We start from the raw sequence: 16785 nt of genomic DNA on the forward strand, positions 1-16785 counted from the left end.
CCCAATTGGATTCACCTTCAAATTCGTCCGGAGCGTTGAGTTACAGACGAAACAATCTGACGTTGCAGCAGAATCCGAGTCAAACTACAAGCCCAAAGGTGTTGCATCACCTCCACTTGGGCCCATGAGCCTTGTACGACCTAGGGTTAGTTTTAGGCTGCCTTGGGACGTCCTCCCACCTCCTTGGCCGCCACCCCTTGCTCCTATATAAGTAGATCCATCTAGTAGCTTTTTCCTTGGGATTTGTTTAGTTAAAAGTTAGCCATTGCAACTTCGTGTACTTCGTTTGTGTCCAACGACCAGACCAAGACCGCTTCCGGATCCCCACCATTATCAATACCTCATATATATTTGCAATATTCAGATTGCTTTATCATATTCTTGCTCGTTCTTCGATTGCTTGCAGGAATAGACCTTCGTGGTCAGGCTGACCGTGCTTCCGGCATCGTCAGTAACCTCAGGAGATTGGTTTCGCGATTGCTAAGGCGCAACATCGTGCACGTTTGTAGTCGGATCGTCAAAGTCGTCTCCACCAAATCGATAGTCATCATCTCATCGAAAGATCGGGACACCCTCGCCTCTATCACATACATACAGCCACGCTGCAAAAAAGACGGCCACGTACGTACATACGAGCGTGGTCTCGAATGCGTACAACGATGGTGTCATGTTCATCGGCAGCCAACCAGCTGGGTCAGAACGGAGAAACAACATCGTGCCCATCCGGAGGCAACCGACTAGGTCGGAATGCGTCCTGTTCAACGGGGGCCAACTGGTTTGGACGGAACGGCCGAAACGGGGTCTGGCAAATCGCAGAATGGAGGAAACGGACTTCTGCTCGACTGCCTATGGTCGAAATAGGATACTGTTGGCGTACCGCAAAACAGAGGAAACAGACTTCTCTCCAACCGCCTATGGTAGAAACAGAGTCTTGTTGATCGGGAGGGGTGTGACGTACCGCAAAACGGAGGAAACAGACTTCTCTTCGAGCGCCTACGGTCGAAATGGGGTCCTGTTCATCGGTAGGGGTGTGGCGTACCGCAAAACGGGACTCCACAGGCTATTGTTCATCCATAGTCTACTGCCTCGCTCCAGCCTCCACGGGCTATTGTTCATCCACCATCGACTTCCTTTAGCCTCCACCTGCTACTATTCATCCATCGTCGACTTCCTCCAGCCTCCACCAGCCACTGTTCATCCACGGGCCACTGTCCATCCAGTCTCCACCGGCTACTGTTCAACCAGTCTTCACGGGGTCCTGTTCATCCACCCCAACCGGCTAGGTTGTGTGGCGGCCTCCTCGGGGTCCTGTTCAAACAGTGGCAACCGCGTACTACCATGGGGGCCGGTTCATCCAACGACAACTACCTACACACAGTCGGGGCCCTGTTCATCCAACCCCCACCGGGAACTGTTCATCCACAGCCAACCAACCGGCTGGACTCACGATGTCTCGACTCATTCTACATATCACGCACGCGACAGCAACGGGCACTGTCCATCTAGAGGCAACCCAACCGGCTAGCTATGTCTCGCACGGGGGTTCGATCGGTTTCAGTAAGCAGCAACAGCGATCGGTCGGGTTCAGTTAGCAATGAAGCAGTCGGTCGGCTTCAGTTAGCAGCAAAGGGTTCGATCGATCAGCTTTAGTGTGTAGTAGTGAGATCGCTCGGGTTCAGTTATAGCGACACAACTCACACCACGCGCTCATATGAGAGAGAAATGCGCAAACCACACTACATCGCTCGGCCCCGACCACCCACCGTAATCGGAAACTACGCAAAAAATTTCTCGCCCTCACTTCTACCATGATTTTTTATGTCATGGACAGCCCAAAGAATGCCATGCAGGTGCGTCCCCGACCCACCTAGGACGAAAAGTCCATTTTCTGTCATGATTTTTTGTCACAGAAGTAGGAGCCCACCACATCTATGATGATACGTGTTTTTGTCACAATGATCGTCAAGGATGTGTCTTTTTTTGTAGTGCTACTACTAAAATGTGTCCTTTTGAAATTGTGTATGGTTTCCTACCTCATGCACCCATTGATTTGTTGCCACTTCCATCTTCAGAGAAGGTTAATTTTGATGCTAAACAACATGTTGAATTGATATTAAAAATGCACGAGCTAACTAAGGAAAATATTGAGCGTGTGAATGCTAAATATAAACTTGTTGGAGATAAAGGTAGAAAACATGTTGTCTTTGCACCTGGCGATCTTGTTTGGTTACATTTACGTAAGGATAGGTTTCCTGATTTGCGTAAATCTAAGCTAATGCCACGTGTCGATGGTCCTTTTATGGTGTTGTCTTTTAAGTATGCGAAGATAGGAAACTCTTCTCTGCCTCTGCACCCATTGCACACATTGATCGTCATACACAGACAAACCGGTAATGCTGATAGTGGTAGATCAACATCATAATAGCAGCAAGATCACTCGCAAAAAAACAATAGTAGCAAAATAATCAACGATGCTACGACGGTCATGTGCATCTGATAGTGATACTGACTCATAAATCTCGTCCAGATTGACTCCCCTACCCTACTGATCTGATTTCATTTGCTTCACGATGCAAAATAAGCAGGACAGATTACTTTTACTGAATGGTGGCAGCCGGTACGATAACTTAATCCATATTCATGTCTATCTACACCGGTGGCGGTAGCATGATATCTTTCCCGGGACCCCAGGTGGGCTGGGGCGAAGCACTGTACACTTGTGGCCCAAGTGTACAATTTTTTTTCTTTTTTTCTTTTCTGTTTCATTTTCTTTCACTATTTTGCATTTAACTATTCTACCAATTGAATTTTGTCGATTACAAAACTGGTCACATAAATACAAGGCAACATTCTGGGTCTACTCAAAAAGTTTCAGATCATTAGGAATTGTTGCAATACTTTTATAAATTGAAAAGGTCGATTAAATGGATGCTGGTCTACTGTTTTAATACCTAGGGGCAGTTTAACAACTCAAATAATGTTGGTTTCTACATGAAAAACAATTAGTGATTATTTGCAATATTATGAGCTATTTTGTTTGCATTTTTTGGTGATGAGGACATCAATACCATTGTTACACCCACAGCCCATGCTGCTATACATACTGGACCAATTACTAGAGCTCGCACACGCCAATTAAATTATCATGTACTTTCGTTTCTTGGTAACGATTCTAATGTTCATGAGAATATGATGCTGCCTAAATTGGATACATTTGTTTTGCTTACAAATGAAGGGCCTAGCTTGGACAAGAAAGATGAACCTTGGATCAAGTTCAAGCATGGAGATGATGGCATACGCAAGGGGGTCAAGAACGGAATTACAAGCGATGATTTCAGGACTTTAAAGCCACCATAAGGAGTGCATGAAGCCTTAGACGAAATATACAAGATGCCACTTCATAAATTTCGTCCAGAGGCTATTTTAGGTGCTGCGTCACCTTATTATTGGGCCAGGTCCATGTATTTTCGAAATACTTAAGTATAGGCTGTTTTTAGAGTCCGAATGTGTGGGGAAACAAGAGTTAGGGTTGGTTTCGGACCCCTCCTCCAAGGGCCACGAAATCCCCCCTCTTCCTCCATATATACAGCCCTTAGGGCGTCATTTAGACTTTGGGTTTTGTTTAGATTAAAAGTTCGCCATAGCTGCAACTTCGCATACTTCGTTTGTGTCCAGCGACCAGACCAAGACGTCACAGAACCCCACCTTGATCAATAAAGCTTTCATCTTATATTCGCAATATCTAGAGTGCAATCTCAGTTTCTTGCTTGTTCTTTGTTTGCTCGCAGAAAACAGGCCCTCGTGGTTAGGTTGATCGTGCTCCGGCATGGTCAATAACCCCTCGGAGTTGGTTTAGCAATTGCTAAGGCGCGACGTCCTCGCACGTTCGTAGTCGGATCGTCAAAGTCGACTTCCTCTAAAACGATAGCCACCATCTCATCGAAAGACGGGACACCTTTGCCTCTATCATTTGGAGAAGTAAGTATTTGACTGCAAATTAAATTTGAATTTGACTTTGATTTTTATTAAGTGGCAATTTGCATGTAATTAGGATGACATGGCCGCCATTAGGGGGAGATTACTGTAGAATGATTCTGGGGGTGTTACACATCTCCTCTACTATTCCATTAGGCTTTGCATGATCGACTTGAATGACACAACCTGGCCACCGGTTGCAACACTCTTGAATTAGACTCCACCAGTGATTGAGTGAATTGATCGTGCATTCAGATGATATCGTCACATTGCGTTGATAGTGCTTAGTAATATACTTTCAATACATGTCCATGTTTCGATTAGTCCCTGCAATCGGACCGATGCACCCATTCTCGCATGCCATGACCAATGCCTTATCTTCCTTAGACGAATAGTTGCTTGACCAAGACCCCTTTTTTGTTGTAGGGCAACATTAACTGCTCCATTATCAACTCCATTGCATGCATCATTTGTCAACGTAATTTCGTCTATGTCGACAGATTCATTCATCAAGTTCATAAAGGAGTGTTGAATACATATAAAAATAATATGATTCAGTCATAAGTTCATGAATGGTGCATCATCATTCATAATTCAAAACATTGCATAATATCGACATATAATAAAAAATCAAACCTTTTTCTGCTTAGGATCGAAGTCATCGACATTGTCAACTCGCTGGCCTAGAAGAAGGTGCCCGTCATGGTTGGTGAAGGGGCTGCAATGCTCATGGGCGGAGGTTTGGTGTTGCCGGTCACCGAAGGTCTCACAGTCTTCTCCTGCTTCTTCGCCCGTGGCCCAAGTCGTGGTCGCACAATGCCGTTTGCCTCCGCTCCTCCCAAGCCGGTGGGGACCCGACGATGGCGCCATGTGTCCAACACGCCGGTGTGTGGCCGCGTGGAAGATGGAGTAAGGGCAACGACGATTGTTGTTGTAGATCGCAGACCCGTGGTACGACCATAAGCGACAGGGGTGGATGCCTGCCCAGCCGTTACGGCGACCCACAGAGATCGCTAGAGGCGTGGAGATAAAGAGGCCACGACGTGGAGTTGAAGGGGTTATTTCTTTCCTGCCAATGTAAATTATGCTATTGGGAAAGATCCATGTTCCCCTCTGTATGGGGGAAAATGTGGTGTTGTTTTTGTGGCCACCTAATTTTTTGAGGATATAGGGAAGCTGCTAGAGCGTGTTTTGTGCCAACTTTCGTTATAGCATGTTTTTTAAGGGAAAGAGAAGCCATTGGAGATGCTTTTAGTTACTACATACACTAGTGATCATAGTATCATATTTTTATTTTATTTATTCATTTTTAGAATCCCAACAAAATGGTGGATATGATGCTTGTCTTGTTTAATACATTATGGAACTGTAGCAGAACATGACACTAGAATCTTCTCTCACATATTCTCCTTCTAAGTTTATGTGTGGTTTGAGTCTGTTGATTGTACGAGTCTCACGCATGGGCTAGCACAGCTGGTGGTGATGTGATTCACACGAGTCTGAGATTATATATGTAGGGCCAACCGATACACGATACTTGTTAATTGTAATGCCACACACATATCTCCTTGTAAGGTAGTATACACTTATAGTACTTGCATTGGGAGAGGTCCAAAGTTCGAATTAAATAAATTATAGAAATCTATCATGTTAAAAAAATTGTAAGACATATGCAGCGGACACGTCTTTGTTTATCCTTCAGCGACCGGCGGTGACTATGTACATTCTGGTCTATGTTGATGACATCATCCTTGTTAGTTCGTCTACTGCTGCTACGGATCGGCTGGTGTCCTCTCTTGGTGCTGAGTTTGCTGTTAAGGATCTTGGGAGACTGCATTATTTTCTGGGTCTCGAGGTTCTTCATTCTGATGGTGGCTTGACTCTTACTCAGAAGAAGTACTCCCAGGATCTCCTCCGTCGTGCAGGTATGTTGCAGTGCAAGCCTGCTACGACTCCCATGTCTGTCACGGACAAACTGACAGCTCTTGCTGGTGACTTGCTTTCTCCTGAGGATGCCACTGAGTATCGCAGCATTGTTGGTGCACTGCAATACTTGCTCATCACTCGACCAGACATATCGTTTGCAGTGAACCGTGTGTGCCAGTATCTTCATGCGCCGCGTGATTCTCACTGGTCCGCTGTTAAGCGCATCTTGCGCTATGTTCATCACACTGGTTCATATGGCCTTCATCTTCAGTCGGCGCCTTCTGGACTGATCTCCGCATTTTCTGATGCCGACTGAGCTGGTAATCCTGATGACAGGCGATCCACGGGGGACATGCTGTGTTCTTTGGACCTAACTTGATCGCCTGGCAAGCTCGCAAGCAAGCTACGGTGTCTCGGAGTAGTACTGAAGCTGAGTACAAAGCGGTTGCTAATGCCACAGCTGAGATCATGTGGGTGCAGTCGTTGCTTCGGGAGTTGAAGGTCTCTCCAACTCAGCCGCCTGTTCTTTGGTGTGATAACATCGGTGCTATATACCTTTCATCCAATCCAGTATTTCATGCCCGAACGAAGCACATCGAAGTTGACTATCACTTTGTGAGGGAACGTGTTGCTCAGAAGCTTCTTCAGATCAAGTTTGTTTCTTCTAAGGATCAACTTGCTGATATTTTCACTAAGCCCTTGCCCTTGCCTTCTTTTGAGGGATGTCGACGCAATCTTAATCTTCTGAGTGTTTCAGGACATAGTTAAGATTGAGGGAGGGTGTTAGACTAAGTATATAGTAGATATACGTGTTGTAACATAATCTGTATTTGTACGATTCCCTCTTATAAATATATGACAGCCGTGCCCACCAAGGGCATCGAGCATTGTTCCAAACCCTAGTTTGTCTAACATGCAGGAAAGGGGAAGGAGGCCACACTGATGCTTTTCAGGTAAATGCTTCTACATTTTTTTCTTCTATTGGTGCCTTGGGACTCATATATGTCATTAGGTTTACTTGCCCTCGGGTCTCCCACTTATTGAACACATGCCCCGGCATATCACAATCTCTTTTGTTCCAAGATTTTCCTTTGGCTGTAACTCTTCCAATTTAACTTCATTATCCAATATATAATGCTCTTTGGATCCATGGGATCCGTTAGGCAAACTGTCCCTTACATCTTTATGTGGTTTTGCTTTGGGTTTCTTCGCGGAGTGGCTAGATTTGGAGTGAGAATCGTTTTTCCTCTCTTTAACTCCAGCAGAAAAAATGAGCACCCTTGTCAACATCCAGAAGATCAGAAGATGTTGGAACATTCTTCTTTTGTTCACTGTGAATTCTTTCGGCCTCACTCTTGGTGTTATTTTTCACATTTGTATGACAAAGTGAAGTCTCTTTGCTAATAATCTTCTCCAAACAACATGAGCTTATTCATCTATAACTGTGTTTTCTTCGAAGGTAACTACAGAAGCATTGCTTTAATTCTCAGGTTTTATTTTTCTTTCATGTTTCCTATCCAACAGAAAATCTGTGCCACTGGTTGTAACATTTCTTCTAAAGTCAACGCTGTCTTTTCTGTCACAGGTTTACTGTTTTTTCTATTTTCAGTCCTATGGCCTGTCTTTCTGTAGAGCGTCTTTTACGCTTGGTTACCAAACTTACCAATTAGCATGCCTATTACTCTGCATTGTATAGCCTTTATTATAACTGTAAAGAATACAGTTTGAAGATAATCTGCCAATCCTTCTGTCTTGGATATAAAATAATTAGGCAATTCTAAATTGTCTTAAATTTCCCTGAACTGAAAAATGGACTGATCTACCTGCTGCCTGTGCTACTAAACATAAATCTAAAAAACTATTACTGCCATTTTGTTGGCACTTCCCATAATGAACTGGGTTTCTGTTCGCACACATGTACTGCTGGATTATCCTATACATGTTGTGATTCACTTTTATCCTCTCTATTCTAATCAGCAGCTTGCTCATTGTTTTTGTTTGTTCATTTATTTGTGTTGCCTCACAAATTATGAGTTGCAAGTATGAGCGGCATCTTCAACCATGCTATTATATGTATTACTTTTCTAAACTGAAGTGTTCCTGACAATTACATATGAGAGTACATATAATTAAGCTGTGCTGACTTGCTTTTCTAAACTAATAAGCTAGAGCTGGAGTTACATATGAGAGTTGAGATAATTAAGTTGTGCTCCTGACTTACTTTTCTGAACCAAAGTGTTCCTAGGATTGCCTTCTTTAATTGCATCTAACTATTAGCTGCATGATAAGAGTAGAGATAAATGTCTTTTCCTCTTACATTTATCTGTATGTTGGTGGCGTTGTTTTTATTCTGTTGATGTTGGTCAATGTAGGTTATTAAATCGTCTCCCTGTTTATGCTTTGTTGTGCATGTGATTCTATATACTTGACTACTTTGTGACATGTATTTGCATAGTCATATACACCTTGTTCCAGGAAGTGAGCTGGATTATCAATATTCTTGGAGCCCTATTTCCAATCTCTCTCAAATTCCCTCTTGTGTTGTAAATTTCTTTGTAGGTTTACTGGTTTTGGTTCACATAGAACAACTCCAGGCTCAGGGTGGACTTTATAAGAGCATCAAGTTGGTGAATGTGAAGCTATATGACCGGGTTCTCCATTCCTATTTTTACGCATTTTGTTCATCCTCAAAATAGTTCCTGGCCGGCTCATTTTTACATGTGTGGCTGTTGTTATTCAAGAGAATTGAGTTAGTGAAATGGCTGGTGTTGCTTAATATGGTGGGCTGGTGGCCACTCAAACCCGCTCTACATAGTTGAATTGTTAGATTTTTCCAGTGATGTCTTTAACTTCATATCAGATTCAGATTTTTATCCTGTGTTACTTGCTGTTTTTTTTTTCAATTACTTGGTAGTCGTGCATCTTATGTCATTTATCGGTTCTTGCTTATGGTTTTCAAAACTCCAGCCATCCACGCCTGCTCGAGCTATGAGAAAGTTCACCTTCAAACTCACTATGACCATGCAACCTCATTAATTTAAAAGTACATATATTTTAAAACAAAAGCCTATGTATTTTTTTGCTAAAACACAAAGTCACTGAAAACTGCAAATGTTTTCAATGTGAACATGATTTCAAATGGGTCTCTTCGAACATGATAAAGTATTTTGACTTATTAAATTAAAATGTGTATATACATTTTATTGTGGACAATAATCCATCATGTTTCCTATTAAAGGGGATTAAATCATGAGTATTTTTTAATCGTGCGCATGAATTTAGAGCATCTCCAGCCGCGCCCCAGGAAGGCCTCCCAAGCGAATTTTTAGCGCCGGCGGCTCAGTCATGCCCTCAGGAGCCCGATTTTCGCCGGCCAGGGCCGAAAACAGCGCCGGTGGACCCAGGCCGAACCCGGCACGCTGGGGGGCGCCGGAGCGAGCTGTTTTGGCGCGAAAAAGCCGCAGGTCAGCAACACTGCGCCTCGTCTTCCCCTAACGGCCTCGGTTCCCGCGGGAAATCAATGGCAAGGCTGTCGCCGGTCAGCCTTGCCATTGATTCCTCACGGGCGGCGCGTCACAGGACGGCGCGCCGACGCCTCCCCTCCCTTGCACGCGTACACACGGGCGCGGCGTGGCTATATAGCCGGTGGCCTCACTCGCCTGTGCCCCCACCAGCCCCGCCCCTCGCCGCCGCCCAGCCCCTCCCTCTCCCTCTACCTCTCCCGAGCCCATCGCCATGGCAGAGCGTTTCCCTGAAGACGAGGCGGCGGCCAACGGCTTCGGCCGCCGTTCGCTCCGCGAACAGGAGTCCTGACTCCTGTTCCAAGTGAACATCCCGGCGTCGCCGGACATGCGCACCGGGCCGACGGGGTTGAGACTCAGCGACGGGGGAGTGCCCATTCCCCCGTTGCCCGACACCGTGGCCAAGCCCAAATACTTCGCCGAGGAAGTCGAGGTCGTACGCGCCTCCCTCACCGACGCCCAACTCTCCCTCCCCCAGTACGTCGCCGACAACCACGCGGCTTGTGCGGCGTACTTCGAGCGCCGCCAGCAGCAGCGGTTGGCGTCCACCAACGGCCAGAAGAACAGCGATGGGCGCCATCTGTGGTGGGGCGTCCCCGGCCGCACACTCAAGGGCGTGCTGACATACCTCGAGGGCGGCAACGACCCGCCATTGGCGTACCCGACGAGGGTGGCCACCCCGGCGCACCACCGACGGGCCGAGCCATGGGCGCCAAGGAGGTTCGGGTCCTCCTCCTCTTCTTCCTCCTCGCGATCTTCCTCGCACTCCTCCGATACTCCGGCCCTGCTCGGCGTCAAGGCCGAGCCCGCGGCGGAGACGCCGCTCGGCCGGCGCACTCGCAGCGCCGGCATCGTCATCAACGAGGGCGGCCGGCGCGCCTCCTCGTCGGCTCCTCCTTCGCGCTTCGTCAAGACAAAGACGGAGCTGGGGCTCGCGCCGGTGAAGACGGAGCCGGGGATCGCGCCGGTGAAGACGGAGCTCGATGACGACGACACGACTCTAGAATGTGCGCGCAGGGACTCCATAGCGATGGAGAAGGAGCGCCTGGAGAAGGCGAAGGAGCGCCAGTGCGCCGCCCTGCGCCGCTTCGCGGAGCGCCGACGCGACGAAGGCGGAGTCGTCGTCATCTGCAACAGCGACGACGACGACGCGCCGCCGCCACCAGCCCGCGTTGGCGACGCCGGTCAGGGGTCCACCAGGGACGGCCGCGTCAAGGAGTAGAAGCCCGACGACGACGGCGACGATGGCGGCGACGACGGCGACTACTCGACGTTCAGCCAGTTTCCTTTTAGATTAGTTATCTATTTTGCTATGTAATGAAAATCCGTGAACATGTCTAATATATGCCTAAGTTTACCGAAATTTAGTCGTGTTTAGCCGAACTTCGCCGAATTGTGCCGAAATTTGCTATACAAATTTTATTTTTAAACGCGTCTGGGGCGGCCCTGGGGCCGGCGGCTAGGGACCAACTCGCCCAGGCCCAATTTTTACGCCGGCTCACCCTAGACGGCGATTTTAGGCGCCCCTGAGGGCCAACGGCTGGAGATGCTCTTAGGCCTTGTACAATGGAAGGCGCTTAGAGAGATGCTTAGAAAAATAAACCGGGTTTTTCTGAAACACCGATGCCTATTTCTATAGAAGAGACGCTTAGTTAAACATCTATCCTGTATAAATAAACACCGGTACTTAAGAAACGCCTAGCTTATTTCTCTAAGCACCTTCGCTAAATATCTCTCATTGTAGACTTAGTGTGCCTATGCGCCATTTGATGCAACGGGTCCACTAGTTGGAGGAAAACCCAAAGCAGGCAGGGCAGGCAGCGACCAGCCCAAGCCTCCAGCATCGTCCTCCTCGGCTAATCCGCCCCGCCTCCGATACTCCCAAGGCGGCAGCAGCAGCGGCAGCAACAACAACAGCAAGGGAGCCAAGGCCAACTATCTCAAAGCCTCACTACCCTCTTTCCCTCCTCCTGCCCCTCCCGTCCCCGCAATGGCCGGTCTCCTCCACCTCCACTCCACGCTGCTGCCCTCGGCGTCCCTGCTCCGCCAACGCGGCGGCGCGCAGGCCGTGCCGCGGCGCCGGCGCGCGTGCCGGGTGGAGGCCAAGATCCGGGAGATCTTCATGCCGGCCCTCAGTTCCACCATGACGGAGGGCAAGATCGTCGCCTGGAACGCCGCCGAGGGGGACCGCCTCGCCAAGGGCGACCCTGTTGTTGTCGTGGAGTCTGATAAGGCCGACATGGACGTCGAGACCTTCCACGACGGGTTCCTCGCCGCCGTACTCGTCCCCGCGGGAGAGTCCGCGCCCGTCGGCTCCGCCATCGCGCTCCTCGCCGAGTCCGAGGAGGAGATCCCGCTCGCCCGGTCCCAGGCTGCCAACTTCTCCTCCTCCGCCGCCGCCTCGCCGCCGGCCCCCCAGGAAACCGTCGCCCAAGAAACGTCCCCTGCTCCGCCTCCTCCGGCGCCCGTAGCAGTCTCTGCGCCAGCACTGCCCTCACCGGCCACACAGGGCGGGGCGCGCGTGGTTGCCTCGCCTTATGCCAAGAAGCTCGCAAAGGAGCTCAGCGTTGATCTATTCGCAGTCAGTGGCTCTGGCCCAGGGGGGAGAGTTGTGGCAAAGGACGTAGAGGCTGCGGCAGCTGCCCCCAAGAAAGCTGCGCCAGAGCCAGCTGCTCGACCAGATGTTCCATTGGGATCCACGGCGCCATTCACCACAATGCAGGGCGCTGTGAGCAAGAACATGGTGGAGAGCCTTGCTGTGCCGGCGTTCAGGGTAGGGTACACCATCACAACCGATGCTCTCGATGTGCTCTACAAGAAAGTAAGCGCTTAGTGCTCTGTTCAGTACTTACCACCCTTATGTTGGCTGTATGCTGTGAGATAGCTGGATAATTGAGTGAACCTTTTGCAGATTAAGGCAAAGGGTGTGACAATGACAGCGCTGCTGGCGAAGGCTACAGCGATGGCGCTGGTGCAGCATCCTGTGGTGAACTCCAGCTGCAGAGATGGGCAGAGCTTTACTTACAACAGTAGCATCAACATTGCTGTCGCGGTGGCCATCGATGGTGGATTGATAACCCCCGTGCTCCAGGATGCTGATAAGGTTGAATGCTTTGTGTATTTGTTGATTGTTCTGAAGGTTGATGTTTAAACTGGTGCTTTTGTCCGAGTTAATCGAGAACTGTTGGTTTGTGCAGCTTGATATTTATTCACTGTCAAGGAAATGGAAGGAGCTGGTTGATAAGGCTCGTGCAAAGCAGCTGCAGCCCCAGGAGTACAACTCTGGTACTTTGTTTGCTTCACACAAACTTGAATGTCTAGTGCATTGTATATGCATGTTCTCTGTACGCTGATTCAGATTGGTATAGCCTTATAGGGAATTAACTGTTGTTTGTTAGTAAATTCTCAGTGGGGCCTGAAGACGTGCGTCCAGTAGATATTGCTTTAACCAGTTCCACCATTTTTCTTATGATATTGAAATTCACTTCAGTAATAAATAATGTTTATGGCTAACAAACCTGCAGATCACAGTGTGTATAAGTTTCCTTGGATGAACATGTAGTTAATTTTAGGTTGAGAGCAGACCAGAAAAGAACTGAAGTAATTTATATTTTCTTTGTTCTGTTGAAACGTTTTTATAGTCTGGTAGAAAGCTTAACTCATATTTGTGTAATTTAAAATGCTTGAGTTATTGTATGGCTGGTTTACAACTCTCTCACACACACATTGATTGAGATGTTCATCTGAAAAACATTGCCAGCACTGTTATGTCTCTTATCGGACTGTGGCTGAAAAACAAGAGCTGCGTGAAACAGTTGTATTGTTTAATTTGGAAGAAATAGCTATATGAATGTGCTTTACAGAATTTATTGTCTATTAAGAAAGAAATAGAAGGCAAGGTGAGGCACCATGTTATATGTGCCAAACTATACTAATATTGTGCTATGATCTATCCACGGAGCCTCTGAGTCTTCTCTCCTTGGTATATGCTTGTATAGAGTTTTTTTTTTAAATATAATGTGCTTCATGCCAATGATAGTATTTAGTTTGCATGTACAGGGTTTGTTTGGGTGTTGTTTATGTCAAAAAAGATGACATCTGCTACAGAAACCAGAGCTTGCAAACTAATTAGGCATTTTTTCGGTTGTTCTTATGCTTTCGAAACATAAGATTCAGTTCAAATCAAGCTGTAGATTGTGGACTGCATGTTTTTTTTTTTGCACTGAAGAGATCTGACTGAATTTCTATAATACACGACAAAGCACTGGAATTATTTTTAATCGCATTTTGCTGTGCTACTTGTACCGTGTTAAAATCATATGGTACTTCATGGCTAAAGTATCTTAGCCAAAAATTGAGCAGTCACATATAAACTTACCAAAGCTACAAAGTTGCCTATGACCATCTCCTTTACTTCGGTAGTGCTTTAGATGTTGGGCACAAGAAACTTGTAGGATCCAACTGTACGTGTATGCTCTTGTATGCTAATAACCATCAGTGTTCAATCTGCAGGTACCTTTACTCTTTCAAACCTCGGTATGTTTGGAGTTGATAGATTCGATGCGATCTTGCCACCTGGAACTGTAAGATGAACTTTCCATGTTTCCACTTCTGTTTTCATTTAATGCACGACACCCCTTTGGTAATAACGTTTTATCTCAAAACAGGGAGCAATCATGGCTGTTGGCTCATCACAACCGACAGTTGTTGGTACAAAAGATGGTAGAATTGGGATCAAGAGCCAAATGCAGGTAAAAAATAATTGTAGTTTTGGCACTTTTGCTTTCGCACCAACCAATTTGAAGTTAATGATTTTGTGCTTATCTGACCTGACCAATAAATCTAGGTCAATGTTACTGCTGATCATCGGGTTATTTATGGATCTGATCTTGCCGCTTTTCTGCAAACTCTGTCCAAGATAATTGAGGATCCCAAGGACCTTACATTCTAGACGCACCAAGTGATTCTTTTTCCCTGATGCGATCACATAGGATGCTTGTCAGTAGATGTGTAGCATGTTGGTGGTGTGAATTAGTTACTTAAGTTGCCAGATTTGTTGGTATCAGGTAACCTTGTTACCTTCTCCCCATTGGTTTGTTTATCAATAATCCTTTTACCTTCTATTCAGATAGGTGTCAGGCATGAGTATTTACCTGAGTGTTTATTAATTGTTGATTACGTTGAGCTCGATGTGCAAGTACAATGGATCATGTCACTGCCACCTTTGAATACAAAGAAATGAAATGAACTTTTATCATCAATATGGTTAAATTTTATTATTGGATCCACACTGATTTCTGAATTATTTGATCTGTATGTTCCCAAACCTGAGCATATCAATCTCACCAAAAAGATGTGACCCGGGAGACAAGAAATAGCGAGCTTGGTCGGGTTGTTGCACTTTCAAGGGTGCCAAGGTGAAATTGTTTAAGAAGAATCAGAGGATGAGTGAAATGTGGCACCATATCTGATATGTTTGAATGTTTGTTTTACAAGTGAAGGCCCATGAGTTCTCCCAACCACTCTCATCACACCATAGTCGGGCTATCTGATATTTTGTCTTGTTGTACGTTCCTGGGGCAGCAGATAGTACATTACTTAATTTGCTGGGAAAGCATTCCAGCCTCAGCTCAGCTGTACTGCCACTCATCTCTACTTGAAGGGTTCTATTAGGTGGCTAGTCTTGTCTCTTGCTTGATGGCCTTGCCATTTTGTAGTGGAAGCAAAGCAAGCCAGCTGCTTTGATCGACCGCCTTCATAAACCCCTCAAGGAGCTTATTCTTGCTTCCATTTCCATAGCCTGGTGGGAAGCCTTTGCCTGCAAAAGCCGCTGCTTCTATTTCTATAGCCTGGTGGGAAGCCATTGCCTGCAAAGCTGCGGCATGGCTGCCGCCTCGTCTGGCCGTGCAGAGGTCGACACCTCTCGCGCGTTCCGGTCTGTCAAGGAGGCGGTTGCCGTGTTCGGTGAGCGCATTCTCGCGACGGAAGCACAGTTCAGGCCGGGTGCACATGCCAACCATCGTGTTGTTAGGGAGAGGAGTTCTTGGCGAGACTCTGTCGCCATTGCTTCCTCAAAAGAGAAGCTTGAGGGGAGTTCTGACCTCATCAAGGGAAGCCACTCCACCAATCCAAACGCCGTCGCGGTTGCCATTGCCAAGCACGAGGGAAAGAGCAGTGAGCCTGCTAGAATTGTAATGCCAGTGTCTAATGCCCAGCCAATGTGCCTGGTCCCGTTGTCTCCATGGTCCCAGGCATCATCGTCGCCGTCTCTAGCCCACGGCGATGACTACGACAAGCAGATCCGGAAGGAATCCAATCTCATGACCATGAGCTCCATCAAGAAGGTGGAGGAAGAGGCGGCCAAGACAAGGCTGGAGGCGGTGCAGGTCAAGAGGAGGCTGGCCGACCTGGAGCTAGCCATGGCGAACCTCAACGCGAAGCTCCACCGTGCCCTCTCGAGGCTGGCATACATAGAGGCCGACAAGGCGGCGGCCGCAAGGGCCAGCATCCAGCAGAGGGACATCAACACGTCGGCGCTGACGGTCTGGGCCGAGGCGAAGCCCGAGCGGCATCCATTGCGACACCTGCTGAGCCTCAACGATGCCGACGAGGAGGTGAAGCATGGCCCGGAAAGGGAGACGACAATGACAACGACAAAGAGGAAGATGCAGAAGCAGAAGCCAATCATGCCCCTTGTTGTTCCGCTCATTAGTGAGGTGCTTTTCTCCAAGAAGAAGAGGATGAACGACAAGGAGAGCTTGTACCTGAAGGAGCTCTACAGCTTGCTAAGGCTGTCTTGATCGGTGGTCTCCATGCTGATTAAACTTGTGCTGATGTGTATGATTGTTTGATCTGCATACATAGAGATTATTTTATTACCTAAGGTTAATGAGGTTGAAAGGATACAACAATAGACCTATTTGCCTCCTTAATGTTAGTTTTAAAATATTCACGAAGGTTATAACTATTAGGCTGAATTCGGTTGCTGAACATGTGGTTCGTCCTTCACAGACAACTTTTATGCAAGATAGACACATCCTAGACGGAGTTGTTATCCTTCATGAAACTGTCCATGAATTACATAGAAAAAAGTCGAATGGGGTCGTACTTAAAATAGACTTTGAAAAAGCTTATGACAAAGTCAAATGGCCCTTTCTTCAATAGACTCTCAGAATGAAAGGATTTTCTGCAGAGTGGCGTGCAATGATCCATAGCTTTGTTTCAGGAGGCAGTGTTGCCATTAAGGTCAATGATGACCTTGGCCACTATTTTCAAACGAAGAAGGGATTGCGACAAGGTGACTCGATATCGCCCATGCTATTCAATATAGTGGCGGATATGCTAGCAGTCATGATTGAGCGTG

General features: G+C 47.1%; 2 protein-coding genes across 2 annotated transcripts; both read left to right on the forward strand.

The window, feature by feature from the left end:
• The first annotated feature begins 11195 nt into the window (after positions 1-11195).
• On the forward strand, positions 11196-14683 carry LOC125508390 (dihydrolipoyllysine-residue acetyltransferase component 5 of pyruvate dehydrogenase complex, chloroplastic-like). Its single transcript, XM_048673096.1, has 6 exons — positions 11196-12243; positions 12334-12525; positions 12620-12707; positions 13935-14005; positions 14090-14173; positions 14269-14683. Exons 1-6 carry the CDS (start codon positions 11413-11415, stop codon positions 14371-14373), a joined length of 1371 nt encoding a protein of 456 aa, XP_048529053.1. The 5' UTR covers positions 11196-11412; the 3' UTR covers positions 14374-14683.
• Positions 14684-14832: 149 nt separating this feature from the next.
• On the forward strand, positions 14833-16235 carry LOC125508392. The gene has a single exon (XM_048673097.1). The coding sequence runs from the start codon at positions 15305-15307 to the stop codon at positions 16220-16222; it is 918 nt and encodes a 305-aa protein (XP_048529054.1). The 5' UTR covers positions 14833-15304; the 3' UTR covers positions 16223-16235.
• The last annotated feature ends 550 nt before the right edge of the window (positions 16236-16785 follow it).

Source organism: Triticum urartu, chromosome 5, assembly GCF_003073215.2.
Source record: "Triticum urartu cultivar G1812 chromosome 5, Tu2.1, whole genome shotgun sequence".
Classification (NCBI taxonomy): Eukaryota; Viridiplantae; Streptophyta; class Magnoliopsida; order Poales; family Poaceae; genus Triticum; species Triticum urartu.

Coding starts and splice junctions, on each gene's coding strand:
- LOC125508390 (XM_048673096.1), top strand. CDS start 11,413: ATGGCCGGTCTCCTCCACCTCCACTCCACGCTGCTGCCCTCGGCGTCC. Junction 12,244..12,333: donor TCGATGTGCTCTACAAGAAA/GTAAGCGCTTAG, acceptor AACCTTTTGCAG/ATTAAGGCAAAGGGTGTGAC. Junction 14,174..14,268: donor GGATCAAGAGCCAAATGCAG/GTAAAAAATAAT, acceptor CAATAAATCTAG/GTCAATGTTACTGCTGATCA.
- LOC125508392 (XM_048673097.1), top strand. CDS start 15,305: ATGGCTGCCGCCTCGTCTGGCCGTGCAGAGGTCGACACCTCTCGCGCG.